The following is a 14283-nucleotide window of genomic DNA, read 5'->3' on the forward strand; positions in this document are numbered from 1 at the left end:
TCCCGCTGTATACCCGAACAGGCACCAGAGTGTGGTGACTAGGGGCTTTACACAGTAACTTCATTGCAGTATTAATGTAACCCTACTTGTGACAATAAAGATTGTTAATAACCTTGTGATGATGGAGTAATGTTGATATATGTTCATGTCAGAGTTGTGTGTGTCTTAAGAGGAGAACATGAAAGTATTCTTCTGGGTGATGGAGGTTGCAGAATCAAGAGTGTTACCAAAGAAGATTTGGTGAATTAGAGAAGCCTTGTAGATAATGCATACTGAATCACAGCAGTGGACGGTGCAGTGCATGGATTAGGTGGTGAATGGGGCACTAATCAAGGACACCAATCAAGCAGACTATTTTATTCTCAATGGTGTTAAGCTTTTGGAGCATTATTACACACCTATCCAGTTAAGTGAAAATAATTCCATCACAGCCCTAACTGGTACATTATAGATAATAGAGATATTTCTGGGAGTCATAATGTGAGCCACTTGCATAATAGACAGCCTCGGAGCTGCTCAATTAGCCACGGCATTTATATTGCTGGACCAGTTCAGTTTCTAGCCATGCCAGGATGTTAATGATGAGGATTCAGTGATGGTAGTACCATTCAGCACCATGGGGAGGTGGTTAGATTCTTTTTGGAAATGGTTATTGATTAACTAGTTGCGACAAACCTGGATACATGTGAACATGCATTGCTTTATTACTGGAGTGTTAACTCATTGTATAGACAATATTTCCAGCAGGATCAAATATATTATTATTTATCTAAATATTCTGAACACTTGAGCATAATTTCTGACACTCAGCTGATTAGTAGTCAGCAGGATTACTTACCTTTTTCTCTAAAAGGATCAACTTGAAGAGAATTATAGTCTGTAAAACAAAAAAAAAAGCATTCTTTATTGCAGGACCATTCAAATGCTGATTTTACAAGAAAAATGACAACAAAGTACAAAACTTGCATTTGCATAGCACCTTTAGCAAAGTAAACAATTCCAACACACTTCACAGGAGCGTAAAATAGTCACTGAGTCAAAGGAGGAAACAATAAGACAGGTGACCAAAAGATTGGCCAAAGATAAGTTTTATGGAGGATCTTAAATGCAGTGCACTTTGGGAGCACAACAGAACATATTTCAACAGATTTGGGCTGAAATTTAAGAGAGCACCTTTAACAAAAACAAAGACATGAAGAAAACTGATAAGTGAGGCCACAGGCAACTTTGAGGGATATGTTGTGGGGACAGGATCAGAAGCTGTATCTTACTTATTTTTTTCTTTTTTCTTTTATAAATTTAGATTACCCAATTATTTTTTCCAATTAAGGGGCAATTTAGTGTGGCCAATCCACCTACTCTGCACATTTTTGGGTTGTGGGGGCAAAACCCACGCAGACACGGGGAGAATGTGCAAACTCCACACAGACAGTGACCCAGAGCCGGGATCGAACCTGGGACCTCAGCGCCGTGAGGCGGTTGTGCTAACCACTAGGCCACCGTGCTGCCCTTATCTTACTTATTTAATGCAAATTAAATAATCTATATCTATATTTAACTGTATAGGAATAATGGGCTATAAGCTATACACATAAATACACTGTGGTGTCACCAGGGGCTGTCTACTGCAAGGAAAGAACTTTCCTCCAGTTTCTGGACAACAGCTTTGCCTCTCAGGATGGCCAGAGAAAGTCACGTGGCAAACTGACCAGGAATCAGTACAAGGATCAGCTGTGCAGCCTGATCAGACTATATAAGCAGAGTAATGTTGATATATGTTCATGTCAGAGTTGTGTGTGTCTTAAGAGGAGAACATGAAAGTATTCTTCTGGGTGATGGAGGTTGCAGAATCAAGAGTGTTACCAAAGAAGATTTGGTGAATTAGAGAAGCCTTGTAGATAATGCATACTGAACCACAGCAGTGGACGGTGCAGTGCATGGATTAGGTGGTGAATGGGGCATCCTACTAGCAGAGAAGCTCATTTGCTGTGTGTAAAGTGAGGAGGCTGCCTTGGAGAGTCTTGCTGTCACTGCTCTTCCAGGAATGCGTACCCTGAAGAAGTACTGCTCTTCTCTTCCACTAACCACCTTCAGTGCTTTCCATTTCTCTCTTATTGTTGGACACGGTATTTACCAAGACTCGCTTCCACAGCCATATTTCCTTCCTCAGTGACTGTCTTCATCTCCGACTTACCCCACGGGCATTTCAACTTAAATTCCATCCTACATGTAACCTCCAGGATATACAACATTCTTCCAACTGCTGCTCTCGCCGCATCCTGAAAGCCACACTTAGTGCCATGCGCCGCCACATGAAGACACTCAACATCTCTCTCCAGCAGCACCATCTTACTCTCTCTCAAAGCTGTCCCTGTCTCCAGTTTCATTTCATCCTTTGCATCTTTCAACACCTTCACAAGAATCTTTTCCTGTTTCTTGCAGATGTTAAGGAACGCAAGCTTCAACAACTCATCAACACCACTGCCCATCCTAGGCTCACCACCAGTCCCAATCCCTCGTACCCCATTTCTGCCAGCCCTTGCCACGTGTTCACCATACCCTTCGATCTTCCCTCTCTGAGGCTGAGCGTGCTGTTCTCAGCAAACGACTCAGCTTTGTACCCTTACGTCCCCATCTCAATGAATTCTGGGCTCGACATGATGCTGAACTCTTCTTTCGTCACCTTTGTCTCCGTGCCCACTTCTTTGGGCAAGAGTGCTCCCCCCCGTTCCACTGATCCTTTCATATGCCTCCAACATTCTGCCTCCAAGTGGACCCCCCCGCCCCCCCCTTGCCGGTACAATTACCTGCCCTCGATCTTTTCATTGAGAACTGTCGACGGGTCATTGGCTGTCTTAATTTTACTGCCCCCCTCACCCATTCCAACCTCTCTCCTTCCGAACTTTCTGCTTTTCACTCCGTCAGGTCTAACCCCGACTTTGTCATCAAACTTGCTGACAAAGGGGGTGCTGTTGTCGTCTGGCGCACTGACCTCTACCTCGCAGAGGCTGAGCCTCTCAGATACTTCCTCTTACCTCCCGCTGGACCATGACCAGACCACTGAACATCAAGCCATTATCTCCAACGCCGTCAGTGACCTCATTTCCTCCGGATGCCTTCCCCCTACAGCTTCCAACCTCAGTCTGCCAACTCCGGACAGCCTGCTTTTACCTACTTCCCAAAATCCACAAAAAGGACTGTCCCGGCAGGCCCATTGTGTCAGCGTGCTCCCGCCCCACCGAACTTATTTCTTCTTATCTTGACTCCATCCTCACTCCTCTGGTCCATTCCCTCCCCACCTACATCCGGGATTCCTCTGATGCACTGCGACATATTGACAGCTTCCAGTTCGCGGGCCCTAACCGCATCCTATTTACCATGGATGTGCAATCTCTTTACACCTCCACCCCACACCAGGATTGCCTGAGAGCTCTTCGCTTTTTCCTCGAAAGGAGGCCCGGACAATTCCCATCCACCACCACTCTCCTCCGCCTGGCTGAACTCGTTCTATCACTCAGCAACTTCTCCTTTAACTCATCTCACTTTCAAAAGTGCAGAAATGGGTACCGCATGAGTCCGAGTTACACTTGTCTTTTTATGGGGTATTTTTGTGGCCTACCCGGGTCCCCTCCCTCAACTCCTTTACCAGTACATTGATGACTATTTTGGTGCAGCTTCATGCTCTAGTCCGGACCTGGAAAAATTTATCAACTTCGCTTCCAGTTTGAATCCCTCCACCACTTTCACCTGGCCCATCTCAGACACTTCCCTTCCCTTCCTTGATCTTTCTGTCTCCATTTCCGGCAATAGACTATCTACTCATATCCACTATAAGCCCACTGACTCACGCAGCTATCTGGGCTGCAGCTCTTTGCACCCTACACCATGTAAGGACTCCATCCCTTTCTCTCAGCTCCTTCGCCTCTGATGTATTTGTTCCGATGATGCCACTTTCCAAAATGGTGCTTCGAAAATGTGTTCAGCTTTGACAAAGGGTCATCTGGACTCGAAATGTTAGCTCTTTTCTCTCCCTACAGATACTGCCAGACCTGTTGAGATTTTCCAGTATTTTCTCTTTAGTTGCTGTGTTTAAAGTTTGGCTCAAGGAAGAGCTAGTAATTATTTCCTTTTTTTCTGTTTTGGTGAGTGTCTGAAGACCTGTAAATAAACATTAACCTTTTATATTGTATCTGGATAGCCCCATCTAATGCAATCCCGATATCCTGGTGACATCACAACACAAACATTGGTATATACACACACACACGCTTATATATTAGAGATAAAAATAAATAATCTGAATAATTTTGCATGAAATGCACAGGGGTTCCTTCTTGGCACAGGAAGCATACTTGTATACTGTTGCCTGCAATAACCCGTTCCTTCATGCATCTTGGATAACCACATGTGCAGAAGTGCTTCCAGTTGCTCAAATTTGAACTCAAGTTTTCTGAAATGGAGTGGTTGGAGTCCCTGCAAGATATATGGGAGGCTGAACATTTTCTCAGTTGCATTGTCGAGGAGGCCGTCACTAGAAAGATACAGAGCTTTCAAGGTACCAGGATTATGGAATGAAACAGGGTAGACCACCCAGCATCGACGTAGGCATCGGGGATCACAAAGGCACACCCAGCTCCACTGACGTTACAAAGGCCTCATTGCTAACATTTAGGGCTTGTGCCAAAATTGGGAGAGCTTGTCCTGAGACAAGTAAAGAAACAGCCCGACATAGTCATATTCACTGAATCATGCCTTACAGACAATGTTCCAGACACTACCATCATCACACCTGCACATGCCCTGTCCCACGAGCAGAATAGACCCATCAGAGGTGGCGGCAGTGGTATACAGTCGGAAGGGAACTGCCTGCGAGTCCTCAAAATCGACTCTGGACATCATGAAATCTCACGGCATCAGGTCAAACATGGGCAAGGATACCTCAGGCTGATTATCACCTACAACCGCCCCCCCCCCCCCCCCCCCCCCCCCCCCCCACCGATGAAGCAATACTCCTCCATGTTCCAGCAGGGGGCAGCAGAGCAGAGATTCTGATTGGCTGTTCCGGGGAGATTTGCATACGTGCAGTGCGGTAAGTTGAAGGTGCACCTGCATCAGTGACCCAAGGTGTTCGACGGAAGTCAAGCACCCGAGACACTACACGTGTAGTGTCTCCCACCCGCCCTCCTCCTCTAACCTAATAATAAGACCCATTGGGGTGAGCAGGTGAGTGCTTTATTACATTATTATTTTACTTTTTCTTATTTGTTAACCAGAACTACATTGAAAAAGACTATAGCAGAGGTACCCAAGTTTCTTTTTTTTAAACTGAAATTTATACAAAGTAATAAATTAATTAACTAATCAGAGATGGCTGGGCAGGTGATGTGCTGTAGCTGTATGATGTGGGAGCTGGCTGTTCCCCTTGTGAATGGCAATGACCACATCTGCAGCAAGTGTTGGTTGCTGGGAGAACTCCGGCTCAGAGTTGATGATCTGGAATCTGAGCTTCAAACACTGCGGCACATCCGGGAGGGGGAGAGTTACCTGGACACTTTGTTTCAGGAGGCAGTCACACCTGGGAGATTAAGTAATTCACATTCAGTAAGTGATCAGGGACTTCAGAGTGTGACTGTTAGTGAGGCAGGCAGGGGGAACCTGAGTTCAGGAGTGCAGGAGCCTCAGCCCTTGACCTTGTCCAACAGGTATGAGACTCTTGCTCCCTGTATGGATGAGGAAAAGGGCTCTGGACAGGATGAGCCAGCTGACCACGGTACAATGGTGCAGAAGGCCATTCAAGAGGGGGGAGTAAAAAGACAAGTAGTTGTTATAGGGGATTCTATAATTAGGGGGACAGATAGTATCCTATGCAAGCCGGATCGGGAGTCTCGCATGGTGTGTTGCCTGCCCGGTGCCAGGGTGCGGGACATCTCTGACCGGCTTGAAAGGATATTGGAGCGGGAGGGGGAGGATCCAGTTGTTTTGGTCCACGTTGGGACTAACAACATAGGTAAAGCTAGGGTGGAGGACCTGTTTGGGGACTATCAAGCACTAGGAAGAAAATTGAAATGCAGGTCCTCAAAGGTCATAATCTCCGGATTACTGCCCGAGCCACGTGCCAATTGGCATAGGGACAAGAAAATTAGGGAAGTAAACACGTGGCTAAGGGATTGGTGTGGGAAAGAGGGATTCCACTTCATGGGACATTGGCATCAGTTTTGGAACCGGGGGGATCTGTACCGTTGGGACGGTCTCCACCTGAACCGATCTGGAACCAGTGTTCTAGCGAAGAGGATAAATAGGGTGGTCAGTAGGACTTTAAACTTCTGAGTTGGGGGGAAGGGTAAGTGAAAGCAACAGGGAGCATGGAGTTAAATGCCAAGATACGCAGGAGGATAACATGTAGGCAGGTGGATTTAAGCTTGAGGCAGACTAGGAATTCAACAAAAAGGAAGGATAACTTTGGACATCTTAGGACTTCCAATATCTGTAATGATAAGAAAGTTAGCATTAAGGCACTTTACCTGAATGCTCGTAGCATTTGTAACAAAGTAGACGAACTAATGGCACAGATCATCGTGAATGATTATGATGTGGTAGGCATCACAGAGACATGGCTGCAGGGGGTTCAGGACTGGCAGTTAAACATCCAAGGATATACAACCTATCGAAAAGACAGGGAGGTGGGCCGAGGGGGTGGGGTTGCCTTGTTAGTTAAGAACAAAATTAAATCTATGGCACTAAACGACATAGGGTCGGATGATGTGGAGTCTGTGTGGGTAGAATTGAGGAACCACAAAGGCAAAAAAACCATAATGGGAGTTATGTACAGACCTCCTAACAGTGGTCAGGACCAGGGGCGCAACATGTACCGGGAAATAGAAAAGGCATGTCAGAAAGGCAAGGTCACGGTGATCATGGGGGACTTCAATATGCAGGTGGATTGGGTAAATAACGTAGCCAGTGGATCCAAAGAAAAGGAATTCATGGAATGCTTACAAGATGGCTTTTTGGAACAGCTTGTCATGGAGCCCACAAGGGAGCAGGCTATTCTGGACCTAGTGCTATGTAATGAACCAGACTTTATAAAAGATCTTAAAGTAAGGGAACACTTAGGAAGCAGCGATCATAATATGGTTGAGTTCAGTCTGCAGTTTGAAAGAGAGAACGCAAAATCGGATGTAATGGTGTTACAGTTAAATAAAGGTAATTGTGAGGGCATGAGAGAGGAACTGGTGAAAATCGATTGGAAGCAGACCCTAGTGGGGAAGACAGCAGAGCAAAAATGGCAGGAGTTTGTATGCATAATTGAGGACACTGTACAGAGGTTCATCCCCAAGAAAAGAAAGATTATCCGGGGAGGGATTAGACAGCCATGGCTGACAAAGGAGGTCAGGAAATGTATCAAAGAAAAAGAGAGATCCTATAAAGTGGCCAAAAGCACTGGGAAATCAGAAGATTGGGAAGGCTACAAAAACAAACAGAGGTTAACAAAGAGACAAATAAGGAAGGAGAGGATCAAATATGAAGGCAGGCTAGCCAGTAATATAAGAAATGATAGTAAAAGTTTCTTTCAATACATAAGAAACAAACGACAGGCCAAAGTAGACATTGGGCCATTTCAAACTGATTCCGGAAGGCTAGTGATGGGAGACGAGGAAATGGCTGGAGAACTTAATAAGTACTTTGCATCTGTCTTCACAGTGGAAGACATGAGTAATATCCCAAAAATTATAGAGGGTCAGGGGGCTGAGTTGAGTATGGTTGCCATTACAAAAGAGATGGTGCTAAAAAAGCTAAAAGGTCTGAAAATTGACAAATCTCCTGGCCCCGATGGGCTACACCCTAGAGTTCTGAGGGAGGTTGGCTGAAGAAATAGCCATGATGTGGAGATGCCGGCGTTGGACTGGGGTGAGCACAGTAAGAAGTCTTACAACACCAGGTTAAAGTCCAACAGGTTTGTTTCAAACACGAGCTTTCGGAGCACGGCTCCTTCTTCAGGTGAATGGAAAGGCTTGTTCCAGAAATGTTTATATAGACACAGTCAGAGATGCCCCGGAATGCGAGCACCTGCAGGCAATCAAATCATCAAAGATGCAGAGAGAGAGGTAACTCCAGGTTAAAGAGGTGTGAAATAGCGGAAGCGTTGGTTGAGATCTTTCAAAAATCACTGGAGTCAGGGAAAGTCCCGAACGATTGGAAGATCGCTGTTGTAACCCCCTTGTTCAAGAAAGGATCAAGACAAAAGATGGAAAATTATAGGCCAATTAGCCTAACCTCGGTTGTTGGTAAAATTCTAGAATCGATCGTTAAGGATGAGATTTCTAAATTCTTGGAAGAGCAGGGTCGGATTAGAACAAGTCAACATGGATTTAGTAAGGGGAGGTCGTGCCTGACGAACCTGTTAGAATTCTTTGAGGAGGTGACAAGTAGGTTAGACCAGGGAAACCCAGTGGATGTGGTCTATCTGGATTTCCAAAAGGCCTTTGATAAGGTGACACACAGGAGGCTGCTGAGTAAGGTGAGGGCCCATGGTGTTCGAGGTGAGCTACTGGCATGGGTTGAGGATTGGCTATCTGACAGAAGGCAGAGAGTTGGGATAAAAGGTTCTTTTTCGGAATGGCAGCCGGTGACCAGCGGTGTCCCACAGGGTTCAGTGTTGGGGCCGCAGCTGTTCACCATATATATTAATGATCTGGATGAAGGGACTGGGGGCATTCTAGCTAAGTTTGCCGATGATACAAAGTTAGGTGGTCAGGCAGGTAGTGCTGAGGAAGTGGGGAGGCTGTAGAAGGATCTAGACAGTTTGGGAGAGTGGTGCAGGAAATGGCTGATGCAATTCAACGTGAGAAAATGTGAGGTCTTGCACTTTGGAAAAAAGAATCCAAGCATAGACTACTTTCTAAACGGTGAGAAAATTCATAATGCCAAAGTACAAAGGGATCTGGGAGTGCTAGTCGAGGATTCCCTAAAGGTAAACATGCAGGTTGAATCTGTGATTAAGAAAGTGAATGCAATGTTGTCATTTATCTCAAGAGGGTTGGAATATAAAAGCAGCGATGTGCTACTGAGCCTTTATAAGGCTCTGGTTAGGCCTCATTTGGAGTACTGTGTCCAGTTTTGGGCCCCCCATCTCAGGAAGGACATACTGGCACTGGAGCGTGTCCAGCGGAGATTCACGCGGATGATCCCTGGAATGGCGGGTCTAACATATGATGAACGGCTGAGGATCCTGGGATTGTATTCATTGGAGTTTAGAAGGTTAAGGGGAGATCTAATAGAAACTTACAAGATAATACATGGCTTAGAAAGGGTGGACGCAAATAAACTGTTTCCGTTAGGCGAGGAGACGAGGACCCGTGGGCACAGCCTTAGAATTAGAGGGGGTAAATTCAGAACAGAAATGCGGAGACATTTCTTCAGCCAGAGAGTGGTGGGCCTGTGGAATTCATTGCCGCGGAGTGCAGTGGAGGCCGGGACGCTAAATAGCTTCAAGGCAGAGATAGATAAATTCTTGATGTCGCGAGGAATTAAGGGCTACAGGGAGAATGCTGGTAGGTGGAGTTGAAACGCCCATCAGCCATGATTGAATGGCGGAGTGGACTTGATGGGCCGAATGGCCTTACTTCCACTCCTATGTCTTATGGTCTTATGTTGAACACCAATTGGAAGAAGCACAGAGTGCAACATGCACAGAATGCATTCTGGATGGGGTACGGTCACCGTCCGAGGACAAGGATAGACTATTTAGGACTGAGATAAGGAAAACTTTCTTCACCAACAGTGGTGAGCCTGTGGAATTCTCTTTCACAGAAAGCAGTTGAGGCTAAAATATTAGCTGTTTTTAAAAGGAGTTAAGATATAGCTCTTGGAGTAAAGGGATCAAAGGATATGGGGAGAGGGGGGGGGGGGGGGGGGAAGAAAGAGTGGGAACAGGTTACCAAGTTGGATAACCAGCCATGACCATAATGAATGGCAGAGCAGGCTCAAAGGACCGAATGGCCTCCTCCTGCTATTATTTTCTATGTCCATCATCTTGGTAGTACCATCACTGACCAAGTTGGCCAAGACCTGAAGGACATAACTGCTAAATTTAGTCCATGGCACATGGCGAGGGAACCAATGAAAGGAAAAAACAAATCGATCTTGTCTGCACAAATCTACTGTCGCAGATGCATCTGTCTATGACAATATTGGTAGGAATGACCACTCTGCCGTCCTGATGAAGTCCTGTATTCACATTTGGAATTCTTCCCATCATGTCATGTGGCACCATCACGTCATGTGGCACTATCACAATGCCAATTGTTTACTAACGGATCTAGCAGCTCAAAACTGGACATTCCTGAAGCACTGTGGGTCATCAGCAGAATTGTATTCAAGCAGAATCTGTGACCCAAATCTACTGTTACTATCAAAGCTGTGGGATCAACCCCGTTTCAATAAAGAGTGCAGGATGACATGCCAGGAACAACAGCTGGCATTCCTAAAAATGAGGTACCAACCTGATGACATTGAAATAGAACGATACAGCGCAGTACAGGCCCTTTGGCCCTCGATGTTGCACCGACATGGAAAAAATCTAAAGGCCATCTAACCTACACTATGCCCTTATCATCCATATGCTTATCCAATAAATTTTTTAATGCCCTCAATGTTGACATTTGCATGCCAAACAGCAGAAACAAAATGCTATCGAGCAGTTTCACATTCAATGGAGCAGATCTTAGAGAGGGCTATGGCTTAAATAATAAATAGGCCAGCAGAGGTATGCAGGTATTGTTTAGCAACTGGCGCTTTGTAAGGTAGAAGCTTTTAACTTCTACTTTAGCTCATTTGATTGCAGTTGGAGATAGGTAGCAGGAGAGAAGGCCGCTTTCATAGCTCTTCTAGAAGCCGTTGGTTTTAGAAGGCTAAAGAGGGAACATTTAAAAAAACTCTTTTTACATGTGGGCATTACTGGCGAGACCAGCAATTGTTGCCCATCCCTAATTTCCCTTATGAAGGTGGTGATGATGAGCTATCTTCTTGAATCTCTGCAGTCCACGTGGTATAGGTACGCCCACTGTGCCGTTAGGGATGGAGTTTCAGGATGTTTCCCCAGTGACAGTGAAGGAACGACGATATATCTCCAAGTCAGGGTGGTGAGTGACTTGGAACGAAACCTCCAGGTGATGGAGTTCACAGGTATCTGCTGCTATTGTCCTTCTGGATGGTAGTGTTCATGGGTTTAGAAGGTGCTGCCTAAGGAACTTTGGTGAGTTCTTGCAGTGCATCTTGTAGATTGCCTTTCGGCAATGACCAAAGTTTTAGGTGAGAAGCTGGTTCTGCAATAAATTTTTTTTAAGGTTAATGGGGGGGGGGGGGGCTGTTGGGTTACTTACTGGGATAGGGTGGATACGTTGACTTGAGTAGGGTGATCATTGCTCGGCACAACGTCGAGGGCCGAAGGGCCTGTTCTGTGCTGTACTGTTCTATGTTCTATATGAGGCGCCCAGAATCATAACCGGGTGAAGTAATTATTTTACCTAATATACTATGCGGCCCTTTGTGAATTGTGAATTTCTGAATGTGGCCCTTGCACGGAAAAGTTTGCCCACCCCTGGTTTAAGGGGTAATTGTAAGATTTTTTGGGTGTGAGGTTAAAGATTTTAATACTGTGTTAATAATAAAGTTTTGTTTTAAAAACACCAAATCCCTATTTCTCCGGCAATCACTTCTGGAGTGAAGTATTCTTTCCACCCAGTCTTACAAAATAAACTAAAATATTTGGGTTTCGGCCCATTATCCGGGGTCTGGTCTGGGTCGGAATAATTTTGGTTCCTTCAATGGCTGCTACCGATAATTGGCACCCCTTCGTCACCAGCTTTGATGGAGTGGAATTTTTAGCTTCTTAATCCTTTTCGGATATCTGCCCACAGATTGATGATTTTTCTGTTTCTTTTAAACTTCTTTGGGAGTCTGCTAGCGTGGTTCCGCCCTCCTCATCGTTAGTTTCTAAAAAAAAGGATAGGTTTGCAGACCACAAAGGTAGAAACAAACAAGAGCTTTATTGGAAAGGTGTTTACTTTACAGCCTGTTAGGATAGACTGCCTGCGCAAATGGCCGATGACATCATCAATGTGTCACATGGTCACAAGTCCACTCTTGCTCCAATTAGGACCAAGTATGAGTACACAACAGACCCGACAGGTAGATACTCGGAGGGTGTTTTCCTTTGTACGGAAGTCTAGAACTCGGGGCCAAAGTTTAAAAGTAAGGGGTCTGCCATTTAAGACAGAGATGAGAAGGTATTTTTCTCTCAGAGGGTCATCAGACTTTGGAATTTTGTTCTCCAGAGAGCAGTACAGGCTGGGTCATTGAATAAATTTGGGGCTGAGAGAGGTAGATTTTTGATCGACAAGGGATAGGGGAAAGGCAAGAATGTGAAGTTAAGACCACAACCAGATCAGTTGTAATCTTATTGAATAGGAGGGTAGGCTCAAGGGGTCGAATGACCTACTCCTGATCTCATTTCTTAGATTTAGAAACTGAGGACTGTTTCCTTACAATAGAAAAGTTGAACAAAAGATTTAATAGACGTGTTCAAAATTATGATGGATTTTGATAGATTCAATAAGAAACTGTGTCCAGTGGCAGGAGCATTGATAACCAGAGAAGAGGGTTACCGTAATTGGCAAAAGGCCAGGGTGGAGATGAGCAGATTTTAAAAAAAGAAACCCAGCATGTTTTGGTGATCTGGAATGCACAGCTTGAATGGTAATAAAGATGATTCAATAATAACTTTCAAAAGAGATTTGGTTAAATTCTTCAGGGCAGGAATTTTCAGGATAATGGGCAAAAGCAGGGAAGTGGGACTAACTGGATTGCTCTTTCAAAGAGCCAGCAAAAACACAATGGGTCAAAAAGCCTCATTCTCTTATTCTACAAGAGGCAGAAAGTTTGGACAGGGGAATTCAAGAATTTACGCCAAAGCAGCGAAGGCATAACCATCAGTCGCAGAGCAAACAAACGAGATGGGGAGAAGCAAGGCTCAGGAAAGATTTAAATACAAGGATGAAATTTGGGTGTCGTGAACCAGTGGCTAATGTAGGGCTAATGAGGATAGGATTGATGAGCGAGCAGAACTTGAATATGGATATCTGAAGTGGGCTTTGGATTTACTCAAGCTTATGGAGGGTGGCAGATGAGAGCCAAGTGAGGCAAGCATTGGAATAGTCAAGTCTGGAAGTAACAAAAGCATGTTGAGCATTTCAGAGGCAGATATGCTGAGGAAAGATTAGATATGGGAAACGTTAGAGAGATGGAAAGAAACCATCCTGTTGAGGAATATGGGGACATATGTCCAGCCCAGGGTCAGGATGTCAGTCTGATTCCGCCTCAGGCAGCTGCCAGTTGCTAGGGAAAGGAATTTGTGTCAGGGCTGAAGAAAATGGTTTTGTTCTTCCACAAGAACACAAATTAGAAGCAGGCTATTCAGTCCATTGAGTCTGCTCTGCCATTTGACAAGTATATGGCTGATCATTACATCGACTCCACTTTCCCCTAATCCTGGATTCCTTTATCGCTCAAAGATCCACCTAAGTCAGTCTTGAATATATTCAATTACCCAGTTTCCACTGCTCTCTGAGGTAGAGAATTCCATAAACTAAAGACCTTCAAACTGGGTCCCCTAGTTCTAGACACTCCCACAAGGGGAAGCATCCACTGTGTCATGTCCCTTCAGGGTCATATATGTTCCAATAAGATCACCTTTAATTCTTCTAAACATCAACAGGTATAAGCCCATCTGCTCAACCTTGACAGAAATCAGTTGACTGAACCTTCATTGAACTGTTTCTAATACAACTATAAGGAGTACTCCAGATGTGATCTAACTAACGCCTTGCCCTGCACTGCACTGTTGCTGCAATGCTTCCCCAATTTTAAATTCAACTCCCTTGCAATAAAAGGCACAATTCACATTTGTCTTCCGAATCACTTGCTGTACCTACATTACAACTTTTTGATTTTTATATCCCAGGATACTCAAATGCCTCGGTTTTCTATTCTTCCTGTCAATATAGACAAGTTCACATAGTCCCACATTTTACTCCATCTGTAAATTTTACCCCAAATCACTTAACATATCTAAATTCCTTTGTGAATGCTTCATGTCATCTTGACAACTTACATTCCCATCTACCTTTGTGCCATCAGCAAATTTAGCAACCATACATTTCATCCCTTCATCCGTCCGTTTATCCAAATTCTTAATGATGTGGAGATGCTGGTGTTGGACTGGGG

At 44.8% G+C, this 14283-nt stretch overlaps 1 protein-coding gene across 9 annotated transcripts in view; it reads right to left on the reverse strand.

The window, feature by feature from the left end:
* avl9 (AVL9 homolog (S. cerevisiase)) overlaps positions 1-14283 on the reverse strand; it is a 183166-nt gene that overhangs the window by 98078 nt on the left and 70805 nt on the right. For 5 of the 9 annotated variants that reach the window (XM_038810424.1, XM_038810422.1, XM_038810423.1 and 2 more), the window contains one exon: positions 839-877. In XM_038810424.1, the coding sequence (XP_038666352.1) occupies positions 839-877 (39 nt within the window). Of the gene's footprint in view, positions 1-838; positions 878-4352; positions 4474-14283 lie in introns of all 9 variants that reach the window. The other 4 variants (XR_005462168.1, XM_038810418.1, XM_038810421.1 and 1 more) reach the window with 1 other exon arrangement.

The sequence above is a fragment of the Scyliorhinus canicula genome, chromosome 10 (assembly GCF_902713615.1).
Source record: "Scyliorhinus canicula chromosome 10, sScyCan1.1, whole genome shotgun sequence".
In the NCBI taxonomy this organism is placed as follows: Eukaryota; Metazoa; Chordata; class Chondrichthyes; order Carcharhiniformes; family Scyliorhinidae; genus Scyliorhinus; species Scyliorhinus canicula.